Below are 14356 nucleotides of genomic sequence, written 5' to 3' on the forward strand. Positions count from 1 at the left end.
AAAAGTCACTCTATAGAAGAGATGGCTTCAAACTGAAAAATCACTGCTGGCCAATGAAGGGTTTGGCTAATGAAGAATAAAAGTCCAGCCATTGTTAATATAACAAGAACAGTTTGTGTGACATCAATGTAACTTGGCACCCAAGGAGAGTGGACTGGAATATGCATGCATGAACAATGAGGACTTCACTGTACTAGTCAGGGAGGCAGTAGATGGCCTTGATGTGTACTGTGTGGCAGTGGCATTCAAAATGACTGAGTGAGCAGAGTGATGGATCTGCATCAAATTTTGAGTGAACCTTGAACATTCCTCTGTGGAAACTATTTAGATGATTCAGAAGGCCATAGCCATGGGCAACTAATGACTGGCTGCTTCATCACGACAACATGCCTGCTAATCCATCATATCCCATGCAGAGTTTTTTGGCAAAACATCAAATCACCCAGGTGACTCAGCCCCCTGCAGCTCAGATTTGGCACTCTGTGACTTCTGGCTTTTCCAAAACTAAAATCACCTTTGAAAGGGAAGAGATATCAGACCATCAATGAGATTCAGGAAAATCTCATCAGGTAGCTGATGGTGATTGGGAGAACTGTGTGAGGTCCCAAGGTCCCTACTTTGAAGGGGACTGAGGTGTCATTGTCTTATGTACAATGTTTCTTGTATCTTGTATCTTCTTCAATAAATGTCTCTAATTTTCATATTACGTAGCTGGATACCTTCTGGACAGACCTTATATATTTAATTGAAGAAGAGACACCACATAAAAACTTAAAACTGCTTAGAGATCTTTAATAACATATAATCTGAATGAAATTATTAATGCCAATTTCTAAGATTTCTTTAACAATTTTTTTTATTGTTGTTCAAGTACACTTGTCTCCATTTTCATTCCTCCAAGGTCCCCGGCCCCACTTATCCTTGCCTCCCACCCTCAAACCTACCCCCTTTGGCTTCATCCATGTGCTCTTTATACATGTTCCTTGATGGTCCTTCCCCTATTTCCCCCCATTATCCCCTTTTACCTCCCCTCTGATAACTGTCAGTTTGTTTTTTATTTCAATGTATTGGATTCTATTTTGCTTGCTTATTTGTTTTGTTGATTAGGTTCCACTTATAGGTAAGATCATATGGTATTTGTCTTTCACCACCTGGCTTATTTCACTCATATTTTCTAAAATATCACTAATTGCATCCTTAGAAAATTGATCTACAAGGAGAAATTAGAAATTCTGTAGCACCAACCTAGCATGCAGTAGTTGTGTAAGATGTTTTCCAGCTAGTTCCTTGCTTTTTATAAATCTGTCTTAAAACTGGCAGAAGACCTTTTGTAAGTGTCATTTGTTTCTCCCTCATTAATATTGATTTTATATGCTTTCTTTCTATAGGCTTAACAAACAGACATTTTCCCTTGGGTTACATTTGGAAGCAATACAATTTTTAATAAGGTGAACAAAATATAGAAGATGATTACCTTTATTATACATAATTAAAAAGTACACCTCATGGATACCGGCCTAGTTTTTGTAAGATCCACCAGCTTACTCACCTTTATAGGAAATAGTGGATGTCAGTTATAAAGAATATCACATTTGTTTACTTTAACCACCCTAAGAAAAGGGAGACCTATTAAAACCAGAACAAACCAAAGCAAAATAAACAAAACACCCACTCTCATGGGTGTTCTTATAAAACTTAACTTAAACTTCCTTTAAACCTAAGGAACTTTTGTAGGAGATGAAAGAATGCAATAAAAGCTAAATTATTAACAAAGTAAACAGGGTAATTCAGAAATTACCATGTTTAATTATCTTTCATTTTCATTTATCTTCTTATGATAAAATCCCACTACCTTACCTCCTTTAGAAAAAATACCAAAATGTTCAAAGTTTGTTAAAATTCATGGATTCCCAATTTCAGAGGCTGCTTTGCCCACAACTTTTGCTATCTGCTGATGGATGGCGACTTTGATAAGCATGATATATCTTACCAGCCCTTCACTTGGTTTGATGTTTGCCAGCTGAATCACTTCCAGGTGGGCTGACTGTGAAACCAGAGGATCTGATGACAGGGATATGATGTGGTCACAGACTCCAGAAAGGGTTTTACACTGAAAGCAAAAATAAGAAAGAAAAAATTATGGTAAATAAATGTTGTAAGTAACACATAAATCATATTTAGTTACAACTTTTTTACAAAGAAAAACAAAAGAAACTGTAGCAGTAGTTGGTATTTTATTCTATAAAATCTAAAAGGTAATCTATAAAATATAATATATTAAAAAGGTATTCAGGTGAAAAATTATTCATGCATACAACACACCTATATTCTAAATTATGGATATAAGAACTAGACACGAAATATTCAAGAAAGTTATGGGTATGTGCTAGTTCCATTATTTGATTCATCAGACCTAAAATAAAATGATTTTTCTAAACAATCTGAGAACTTCTTGATAACAACCATTCGATTGAATTGAATTCAATCATTTAAAAAACTTGTTGTCTTTTACTTCATGATTAGAATACTAAAAAAATTCAGCCAAGGTCCAGGGAAGATGAGTCTCCCAAATATGCTTCATGAACTCCTCCTACTTAGTCATCTAGACTTGCCTGCTCAAGGTTATCTTTGTATCAAGTTTTCTACCTCCTTCAGGCAAAGTCTGGCACTCCCTCAATCCTGCATTCTCAGCATTCTATGAACAGTCTAAAATTCTATGATAACTGCATTCTGAAGCCCTGTTGAAGCAGGGACCATGTCCTACTCATCTCTGACTTTTTGTCCACTCCCATGTACTACCCACACTAGGTAGACAACCCCTAGAACATATAGACATGAGTTGAATAAACTGAAGACCAAATGAGCTTTAACAATGATTAGAGTGGCTTGACTGAGGAAAGAAAGCTAGGGCTTTAGTTAAACCAAATTTATTCATACTGATATAGAACAAAAGATTTAAAACAGGGCATATCTGTAGTAGTATGATCAAGACTTAGACATCTAAACTCATGAAAAAGTGGAACATGAGAGGAGAAATCTTGGAATATAGTCCTAAAATATGCTGGCCCTTGGATGTTTCATAGACACTCACTCATCGTACTTAAAGAAGCCTAGTGTTGCCCTGGCCACGTGACTTGGTTGGAGTGTACCTTGTATACCAAAAGGTTGTGAATTTAATCCCTGGTTAGGGCACATACCTAGGTTGTGGGTTCCATCCCTAGTTTGGACACTTACAGGAGGCAACGGGTTGATGTTTCTCTCTCACATCGGTGTTTTTCTCACTCTCCTTTTTCTCCCCCTCCCTCTCTCCACTCTCTCTCTAAAATCAATAAACATATTCTCAGGTGAGGATAAAGAAAAAGAGACTGTTGTCCATCATCTGAGGGTTGTTTGCTTTTTTTTTTTTTTGCCCTACTGTAGGAGGAGGTATTCTTTTGTAGCAATTAAGGTGTTATCTTCTATCCATGTCCAACATGTACATTTATTCTGTGACTACTGCATTACCTTATTTCAAGGGAGACAATTTATTCTGCCTGGTCAGGGAGAATAAAAAAGAACTCTCTTTTTTATTTACTGCATTCTGTAATTGGTCCATGGTTTCAGTCTTTTCAGGGTTTATCTTCGTCACATGACAAAGACCGCTAGGCTAAATTTCTCTCCTTGTTTGCACTCCTGCTTTTGCATCTGCCTTTCAAAGCTGCAGTTTTATGGTGGATATCTGTCTCTAAAGACAGACATCAACTGGCACAGTGGCAATATCCATGAAAAGAACCTGGGCTTTGTATGAAGAGAGGTGTGGCAATCACCACACTGCCAGTGACTTGCTGTGTGGCCATGACCAAGTCATTTTATATCTGTGAGGCTCAATTTCCTCATGCAGAAAATAGGATAATAAAAATTACTTTCTAGGGCTTATATGACAAGTGAGGATAATTTATTTAAAAAGGAGTCTGAAGAATTCCAGCCAAGATGGAAGTGTAGGTAGATATTCTGTGCCTCCTCACACAACCAAAAGGAAAACAACAAATTTAACAACAAAAAAATACCAGAATTGCCAGAAAATAAAACTGTATGGAAGTCAAACAACCAAGAAGTTAAAGAAACATTCATCCAGACTGGTAGGAGGGGTGGAGACAGGCAGCTGGGGCAGAGAGGATGTGCGGCAAGGTGGCTGGAGGACCCGGTGGGCAAGGTAGCAGATGGCAAATGAGGCAAGGCGGTGGCTGGCAGACCAGGTGGTCCTACATTTACATGTGGATAAACAGGGAAGAAAAACTGGGGAGCAAGACAGGCCATACAACCCAGGGCCCCAGCCTCACAGGAGAGTTCATTGGAGAGACCCACAGGGTCCTGGACCCTGTACACAAACCCACCCACCCTGGAATCAGCACCAGAAAGGCCCAATTTGCTTGTGGGTAGTGGGGGAAGTAACTGAAAACCGGCAGAGAGTGGAGCAAGCAGGATTGTTCCCTCTCAGACCCCTCTCCCACATACAGTGCCATAACACAGAAATGCGGGTTGCCTAGCCCTGGGAAATACCTAAGGCTCCACCCCTTACTAGTAACAGGTGCACCAAGACAAAAAAGTTGGCCCAAATAGAAGAACAGATCAAAGCTCCAGAAAAAATACAACTAAGAGATGAAGAGATAGCCAACCTATCAGATGCAGAGTTCAAAAACACTGGTAATCAGGATGCTCACAGAAATGATTGAGTATGGTCACAAAGTAGAGGAAAAAGTGAAGGCTATGAAAAGTGAAATAAAGGAAAATGTACAGGGAACCAACAGTGACAGGAAGGAAACCAGGACTCAAATCAATGGTTTGGACCAGAAGGAAGAAATAAACATTCGACCAGAACAGAATGAAGAAACAAGAATTCAAGAAAATGAGGAGAGGCTGAGGAACCTCCAGGGCAACTTTAAATGTTTCCACATCTGAATCATAGGGGTGCCAGAAGGAGAAGAACAAGAGCAAGAAATGAAAAATTTATTTCAAAAAATAATGAAGGAGAACTTCCCCAATCTGGCAAAGGAAATAGACTTCCAGGAAGTCCAGAAAGCCCTGAGAGTCCCAAAGAAGTTGGACCCGAGGAGGAACACACCAAGGCACATCATCATTAAGTTACCCAAGATTAAAGATAAGGAGAGAATCTTAAAAGCAGCAAGAGAAAAGGAGACAGTTACCTACAAAGGAGTCCCCATAAGGCTATCAGCTGATTTCTCAAAAGAAACCTTACAGGCCAGAAAGGGCTGGAAAAAAGTTTTTGAAGTCATAAAAGTCAAAGACCTCCACCCAAGATTGCTCTATCCAGCAAAGCTATCATTTAGAATGGAAGGGCAGATAAAGTGATTCCCAGACAAGGTCAAGTTCAAGGAGTTCATCAGCACCAAGCCCTTATTATGCGAAATGTTAAAGGGGCTTATCTAAGAAAAAGAAATTAAAAAATATGAACAGTAAAATGACAACAAACTCACAACTATCCACAACCGAACCTAAAAAAAAAACCCCAAAACAAACTAAGCAAACAACTAGAACAGGAACATAATCACAGAAAGGGAGACCATGTGGAAGATTACCAGCAGGGAGGGGGAAGGGTGGAATGGGGGAAAAGGTACAGGGAATAAGAGGCATAAATGGTAGGTATAAAATAGACAGGGGGTGGTTAAGAATAGTATGGGAAATGGAGAAGCCAAAGAACTTATATGCATGATCCATGGACATGAACTAAAGTGAGGTGGGGGGGAATGCTGGTGGGAGGGGTGGTGCAGGGAAGAGGGGAAAAAAGGGGAGAAAAATAGGACAACTATAATAGCATAATCAATAAAATATATTAAAAATAAAATAAAATGAAATAAAAGGAGTCATATGGCTTATATGAAAAGACACTAATAAATGTTTATTCTCTCCCTATTGGTTTCTCTACTTTCCAAAAACTCAATTGTTATTTCTGGGATGAATTATGTCATTATTCTTAACTTCACAACCTTGTTGATCATATTACAATGACCAGCAATCACATTGCATGGTCGTCATGATGGCAAGTTCACAGCTCTTTTTCTCTTTCTCATGTTCAAGTCTCAGTACTCTCAGATACAAATTACCCTGAAGAGTTAACCAAAATGCCAACAAGAACACCCACTTTTCCCACCCAAACACGGGAGCCTCAAGGGACAGCTTCATGAGGGTGTGACCTGTGCAGTAGCACAAGGTCTTGCACTTAGTACTGTGCTATGCTGTTGCCATCTTGGAATTCTTGTTTTTGAACAAGGGTCTGGATATCTTCATTTTGCACTGGGTCTCATATATTATGTCACTCATCCTGGGATCCCAGTCTTGGTGTCCCATTTTTTTTTTAAACTCCTCTGGAAAATATTCATTAGCAGCCATGGGAAAAAGGACAGAATGGCAGGACTTTACATACCAAAATTGGCTACAGTTCAAAATGCTGTTCTTAGGAAGAGAAACACATTTGGGTAGATTTAAATCTTTTAACTATTTGTTTCCTCCCATATGTGGTTACATCTTCATTCTTGTTTTCTGTTTATCTCAAGGGGGGAAATAACATTAATTCTGAAGGGTTTCTATATAAGGATACTTGGATTGCATAATAATCTGAAGGTTACTAAATCTGTATGCTCTAAAGGACCCTTTCTAGTTTCTACAAATTGAAGCATATTTCAAAAGAGTCCAATGTATTGATAAATAGGAAGGTAATGGAGGTATATAAATGTTTTTAAATATATTTTATTGATTATGCTATTACAGTTGCCCTATTTCCCTTCTTCACTCCCCTCCACCTTGTACACCCTCTCCCACCCACTTCCCCCCTTCAGTTCATGTCCATGTGTCATACTTATAAGTTCTTTAGCTTCTACATTTCCCATACTATTCTTACTCTCCCCCTGTCTATTTTCTACCTACCATCTATGCTACTTATTCTCTGTACCTTTTCCCCCTCTCTCCTCCTCCCATTCCCCTGTTGCTAACCCTCCATGTGATCTCTATTTCTGTGGTTCTGCTCCTGTTCTAGTTGTTTGCTTAGTTTCTTTTGGTTTTGCTTTAGGTGTGGTTGTTAATAATTGTGAGTTTGCTGTCTTTTTACTATACATGTTTTTTTAAATCTTCTTTTCTTAGATAAGTCTCTTTAACATTTCATATAATAAGGGCTTGGTGATGATGAACTCCTTTAACTTGACCTTATCTGAGAAGCACTTGATCTGCCCTTCCATTCTAAATGAGAGCTTTGTTGGATAGAGTAATCTGGGATATAGGTCCTTGTCTTTCATGGCTTGGTATACTTCTTTCCAGCCCTTTCTTGCCTGAAAGGTCTCTTTTGAGAAATCAGCTGACAGTCTGATGGGAACTCCTTTGTAGGTTACTGTCCCCTTATCTCTTGCTGCTTCTAGGATTCTCTCCTTCATTTTTACCTTGGCTAGTGTAATTATGATGTGCCTTGGTGTGTTTCTTCTTGGGTCCAACTTCTTTGGGATTCTCTGAGCTTCCTGGATTTCCTGGAAGTCTATTTCCTTTGCCAGAGTGGGGAAGTTCTCCTTTATTATTTGTTCAAATACGTTTTCAGTCTGTTGTTCTACCTCTTCCCCTTCTGGTACCCCTATAATTTGGATGTTGGAACATTTCAAGATGTCCTGGAGGTTTCTAAGCTTCTCCTCGTTTTTTTGACTTCGTATTTCTCCATTCTTTCCTGTGTGGTTGTTTCTTTCTTCCTTCTGGTCCACTCTATTGTTTTGAGTCCCAGTTTCCTTCCCATCACTATTGGTTCCCTATGCATTTTCCTTCATTTCTTTTATGGTAACCTGCATTTGTTCATCTAATTTGAGCCCAAAATCAACCAATTCTGTGAGCTTCCTGATCACCAGTGTTTTGACCTGTGCATCTGATAGGTTAGCTATCTCTTGGTTGCTCAAAAGGATAAGTTCTGGGGCACTGGTTTGTTCTTCTGTTTGAGCCATCTCCATCTCTCTCTTTTTTTTTCTTTGGTCTGGTTGATCCTATTATGGTGAGGGGCAGAGCCTTAGGTGTTCACCAGGGCTGGGCACCCCAGTCGCTAGATTGTGACATTGTTTGTGGGGGCAGGGCTGAAAGGGAACAATGGCGGTAGCTCTGTTCTCTGTGGGACCTCAGTCCCTTCCCTGGGATCCTGGGTTGTGCGCTCTGCCCTGCTCCACAATCGCCCCCTCACTGGTCTGCCAGCTGCTGCTTTCGTACTCAGGGTCCCCCCTCTGCCATCTTGTGTGCCCCAGATGCCTTACGTGCTCCCGGTTGCCTTGTGCACCCAATTCTCCCTGTTCTCCGCACTGCGACCCATGACCCGCGCCAGGCTGCTCGTCTCTGCCCCTCCTACAAGTCTGGATGAACGGGTCTATTTCAACTTCTTGGCTGTCCGTCTCCCATTCAGATAAATTTTCTGTCAGTTCTGGATGTTATTCTTCCTCTAAATTGTTGTTGTTCCAATCTTGGTTGTGTGTGGAGGTACGGTGCGTCCACCTACCTCTGTCTTGGCCGGAAGTAGTATAAATGGTTTAACATGTGTGCATTACAACAGTTAGGGCCTCATATGACACCTGGTGATGAGCAATAGTAGCTCTCTTATTCACACACTAGAAGCACTTAGAAATGGGGTAGAAGGAAAAAAGGCAGAAATAATAGACTGTAGACATTTTTACAAAAAAGAAAATACCACTTAAATCCACTGTGTTTAGTTGAAAATAATTTTTTTTCAGATTCCTTTCCTTGAGTAATTCTGTTTGCCAAATACCGGGTATGTGCTAGGTCTGCTGGGAATACAAAAGATGTGTCAAACATTGCCTTTACCAGCAAAGCTATCAGAATTTACTAGATTAAAGATCTTGGAAAATAATAATGGAAAGACTTAGAAAAGAAATTCCACTAGAACCTTACTATCTATTTTAGAGATCAAGCACTGGAATGTTTTATACTGCAGCATTTGGAAAATGACTAAATAAGCCAATTATAAGGGGTACAAAATGACCTGGCTTTATATGCTAATTCTACACTTATTACTGTAAGTGGCATCAAGCCACTGCAGAGAACCACGTTAAAAAGAGGGTAAAGGAGGGATAAATGGTGATGGAAGGAGACTTGACTTGGGGTGGTGAACACACAATACAATATACAGATGATGTATTATAGAATTGTACACCTGTAACCTGTCTAATTTTATTAACCAATGTCACCCTAATAAATTCAATAAAAAGACTAGAATGGTGAAGTCCCAGGGACATTATTTACCATGTTCTTATAGAAAGTAAATTTGTTCATTCAGTGAATCCATGTGATATTGTTATCATTTTAAAAGAATTATCTATTGTTACTTAATAGTGTATTCTAGAAAAAGAAAATTAACAAGGAAAATATATTTTTTATTATTGTAAGTTAACATCAGTACTATAGAGCACCTACCATGTATGTGGCACAATGCTAAATACTTCATATTCATCATCTCATTTATCTTTATAACAACTCCCTGAAGTAGGTATTATAGCTAGTTTAGCAGATGAGAAAGCAAGGTAAAAAAAACAGAACAAGGTCATTGCCTTGGTAGAAGTAGGACTTGAATTCTTAATCATTGTGCTTACCATCTTTTATTTTGATCCTTAAATCTCAACTTGTTGCTGATGAATTTCATTTTCTATTGTTATAAACGTATGTCTGTATTAAATGGATATTATATAACACATTTAAACTACATAGTGTAATGGAATATAAGGTGATCCTGCAAACATTTCACTTTAGAATACAGTTTAGATAAGGAGTAGTAGAACTGAGACTGTGAAGGACATTCTGCAGAAACTTAAAGCAATTTTAGCAGCGAGAGGATCACTCTATTCTAGATAGAAGATGACTAATAACCACTGGTACAAAGGGGATTCTTCTGCTATTGTTGCAATATTTATACTAAAAGATTTTACATTTTATTTATCTTTAGCTCTAAAAACAGCAGAAAAATTTGAATCTAAAATTAAAGCCTACTAAATAATATGCCTTTAGTAATGCTAAAGGGAACATAAAAGGGCAATGGATATAATAAATGATCCTCTGGATTCTGCTATATTCTATCTAAGATGGCAAAAAAAGAATTAGTGACTGAATACAAGTTACAGATAGGGTTAGCTCTGACTATTAGGAACCTTTTAAAACAGAAGTGTATCAAGGGTTGGGGTTAGTGGTATTATGATTTTTCTCCAGTTGTTTATATTAATTTAAAATAAAAATATAATTAATACAACATATTCTCAGAATAAAATGGAAAGTGTTCATATGCCATTCTATATATAGACATTATATTTTATATCTATTTGCATATGTGTGCATGGTTGGTTCACCCAAATGTAAAAGTTCTAAAGGGGAAAATGATCTGAGCATAGCATGATTAGTATGAACTAAATAATGATTTTGAAACAGTTGTAAAAGCAACATTTAGTCACTATGGAGATTAAGAAAATGAGCAACCCTACATTGATATATTAACCAATAACAACAGATAGCATCCTTCATTATCTCTGAACAGCATTCTTTCATTATCACTGAATTTATCAGATACTACTTTTTACTTTTTAAATTAATATGTAAGTTTCAACTATTATATTTTTAAAAATAGTTTTTAGTATTTTAAATAATACAACTTTGTACTAATTTAAGATGATATTTGCATCGTACTTGGTGAACAAGAGAGACTTTGTATTTTAGAAAATATTACATATTTATTCTAATATTAAATAGTAAGAACTCTAAGTGATATAAGCCTCATTTGGAAATACAGTATTCTTAGTGTCTTAGTACTTGCCAGATCTCTGTGGATGTACCAATATTATACCTTTGATTATGATGGTTCACTATTTAAACTGGTATTCCAAAATATTATTCTATATACATGTCCCCCAACATGAGAAGAATTTGTTGCTCATATAAATAGAGAATTGATGAAAAAATTAAACTTTAAAACTAATATAATAGAATACAATTTCAATTTTAATCCAATGTGAAAATTATATCAGTATACAGAGAAAACACTATGTTTTCAATAGCTTCAGAAAGCAACTGAAGTTGCAAATAAATAAAGATCATGAATTTTGTTCCACCAAAGCCTAGAAAACTCTGAAATCCCTTTAGGTTTCAAACTCTGATGGTGAGGGGAAAAAAACACAACAAAACAATTAGTGAACTGAAAAGAAACCACACCTCCACCATTCCCACCACTGTCACTGTCACCTCTGCCAGCAGCCATAGCCACCACCACCACCACCACCACTTCATTAAGCCATTCATTCATTCAACACTCACAAAGTATCTGCTACACAATTCAAATGCCAACTATTATGTTCAAGGATTTCAAAACCTGGGGGAGTATTTCTGGTGGCACATTTGGCTTTGTCTTTGACATCACTGTCATTAAGCATGTAGCCCTTGTGTACCTGATAATGGAAAAGAAGCAATAACACTTCAAAATAATCATCATCTAGGAATGATGAAGTCAGTACTGGACCAGTGAGAAACCATGGGTCCCAAATGTGTGCCTACATCGATGAGCAAGAAGTGGACCCTTGAAACTTGTAACTTACTTTCAACTAATGCCCTTAGACATCTTGGTCTGATTTGAAAGTGGGACAAGTCGCTCCACACTTATTCTGATTTCTCAGAGGGAAACAGTCAGCTGGAAACCAGAACAATATCTGGGAAAAATCTGCATTCTATCTGCTTGCTCTCTCAGAGGCAGGAAACAGAGTGAGGTAGGTTTGCAGTGAGTCCCCAGGCAGATGAAAGGGGACTCATTAGAGGGCATGCTCCTTTCTGGGCTCAAGATTAACAAGGGTCTAGACATATCAGTGGCTCAACTAAAATGTAGGTTGTTAGGAAGATTATTTCATTTAACTTCAGGTTCAAATAGCAGGAGTGAAGCAGTTCATTATAATTGTATGAGCTTCTGGAAAATCTAGGCACTATATATACAGTTTATGGGCAAATAGGGAACAAAAAGTAGAGATCTGGGAGCAATGTCTTCCCTTATAGCTGAGAAATTCAAAGTTGCCATCTGTGCTTTTATGGAGAAAAGGGCTAAACGCATTGTGTTGGTTATGAATTTGTTGGCTCTTACAGCCATATACACCATTCAGTGCTTGCTCTGTGTTAATGGACAGGGCTCTTCAAGCCCTTTCCACTTTACAGTGAGCATAATGTTAAGTTTTTGTCAGTAGAGGGAGCTAGAGGGACATTGCAGGGGAAGGAGGCCTCTTCTCCAGGTTCCCTTGCACTGTGTTTTGCTTTTTCTTGCTCCTGCTGAATGATGTACAGTGATGCATGTGTGTGGGGAATCCAGTGGTTCCCAGACCATGCAGTCCCTCAGTGACCTCGCAGCATCAGCCTGGGCTCACTGACCACCATCCTGTGAACCTCTCAGCCTCATACCCACAGCTTAATCCCACTTGTTCTGTGAGCCCACCCACCAGCATCACTTGTCTGTATCCTAGAAGGTTGTTTCCTGCTTGCCTGGCAACTGTGGACAAGCTCTGACTTACACAACCCAGTGAAGCTGCAACCCTACTGCTCCAATGAGTTCTGACAGCAGCCTGGGGGATAGTGTCCTGCCTTAGGTACAGTCCTAGGGCATGTTACATCTGTATAGGTACTCCTCTATCATAGTTTAATAATTATTTAGATTAAACTTCCTTTGTTACTTCGTGATTTCTATCTTCAGATGAATTCAATGACTTTATTGAAGAAGTCTTTACATTTACAGTGACTACAAATGTAGTTTTAAAAAAGTCCATAGTGTCTTTGATTATATAAAGAATGGCCTCACAGTAACCAGAGGGGAGGTGGGAGGGGATAAAGGGGGGAAAGGGATTTCAGGAACAACTATAAAGGACACACAGACAAAACCAAGGGTGGGTGGAATCAGGGGAGGGAGGTGGGGATAGCTAGGGTACGGGGAAAATGCAGACAGCTGCACTTGAACAACAATTTTAAAAATAAATACATAAAAAAGAATGGTATCAGATGAAGACAGTCCTTCAATTAATGTGAACACACTGTTTTCTACTGATTTTGTGAGTTAGTCACCAAAGAATTATGGCATTTACCCCTTAGAAACCACAGATGTTTCAATCCTTCAACTTAATCAGAGAGGTTAATTTACTTTGTGCACAGCTTGGTAAGTGACAAAATGGGGTCAGGACACCAAATCTTTTTAACTTTTGAATTGGTGCACTTTCTGTTACATTACTGTTGCCTCTGACTCCCCAACAAAAACAAATATTCTTTGAGAACAAGGACTGTATTCTCAGAGTCAGTATGAATATAAAAGCATTTAATAAGACATAATGTGCTTAGCAAATGTAATGTTAGCAAGAACACCAACATAAATATACCAACTTACATACCGCCTAACCAAATCATAATAGACACACTAAAAACAGATTATTTCAATTCCTTATGTGTGATCATATTCCCTTTAGTATACACACATTCTTTTTTTGTCCCAGAAAAGACAAACATTTTCTACCTCCATCATACTCTATCTGGATTTCTTCTTTCTTGCATAGGATATTGATTTTGGAGAAGTTAATTTACAGTTAAAATAATTTATAAGGCAATTAACCACCAAAGTGTCAAGATATGAAGATAATATAAAACAACACAAAAAGCCAATGCTTATTTCAGTAATAGTGTTAGCACCTTTTTTAGGTTGACCACAAAGACAATGAAGAGGCCCAGGATAGAAGGGTGATTTCATCTACAAAACTAAAGAAGCATCTTAATGCTTTCAATGTACAAAACTCAGTATTATAATTCATATTTTAATGACACTGACCACAATTTATATGCAACAGTTACAACCAAAATGTCAACCATACCCAAAAAATTCAATTTGCAATGGTCCAAGACCACAGCTCTAAGAGAAGAGTGTAGCTGTAATTGACAAAGCTGCCTTTTTACAGCATCAGACACCTTCTGCAAAACAATGTAAAATTATTTTATGAAGTTATTAGAGTACCACTGTTTTCAAGAAATCACTAAAGTTAAGATATTAACATGATCGTTTTATTTTATATTATGGGACATGTTGCTGCTTCTTTCTTCAAGGCTTGGAATAATTAGGAGAGGAAAGCTATGTTTACATAAATGATTTGAAATAAGATTGTGTGGCAGAGTCTAAAATGAGCTCTTTATTTTCTCCTTCATCCTTTTTCTCTTAGACTTATCTACTGGTTCTGTGCACTTTTAGCCATTTCTAGTTTACAAAGCAGAGAAGGCACAGTAATCTCAGCCCAGATGAAGTTTCGGAATAAAGAACTCATTTTTAAAAAGAAAAAATTTA

At 37.9% G+C, this 14356-nt stretch overlaps 1 protein-coding gene across 6 annotated transcripts in view; it reads right to left on the bottom strand.

The window, feature by feature from the left end:
• The window catches only part of CNKSR2 (connector enhancer of kinase suppressor of Ras 2), a 289400-nt gene that overhangs the window by 151945 nt on the left and 123099 nt on the right, over positions 1–14356 (bottom strand). For all 6 annotated transcript variants that reach the window (XR_006787678.1, XM_045855937.1, XM_045855936.1 and 3 more), the window contains exon 6: positions 1991–2110. Coding sequence is in view for 5 of the 6 variants with exons in the window: in XM_045855937.1 (XP_045711893.1) it covers positions 1991–2110 (120 nt within the window). In the remaining variant the exon portion in view is untranslated. The remainder of the gene's footprint in view (positions 1–1990; positions 2111–14356) is intronic.

The sequence above is a fragment of the Phyllostomus hastatus genome, unplaced genomic scaffold, assembly GCF_019186645.2.
Source record: "Phyllostomus hastatus isolate PE091 unplaced genomic scaffold, TTU_PhHast_1.1 phas_scaffold_12, whole genome shotgun sequence".
Taxonomy (NCBI): Eukaryota; Metazoa; Chordata; class Mammalia; order Chiroptera; family Phyllostomidae; genus Phyllostomus; species Phyllostomus hastatus.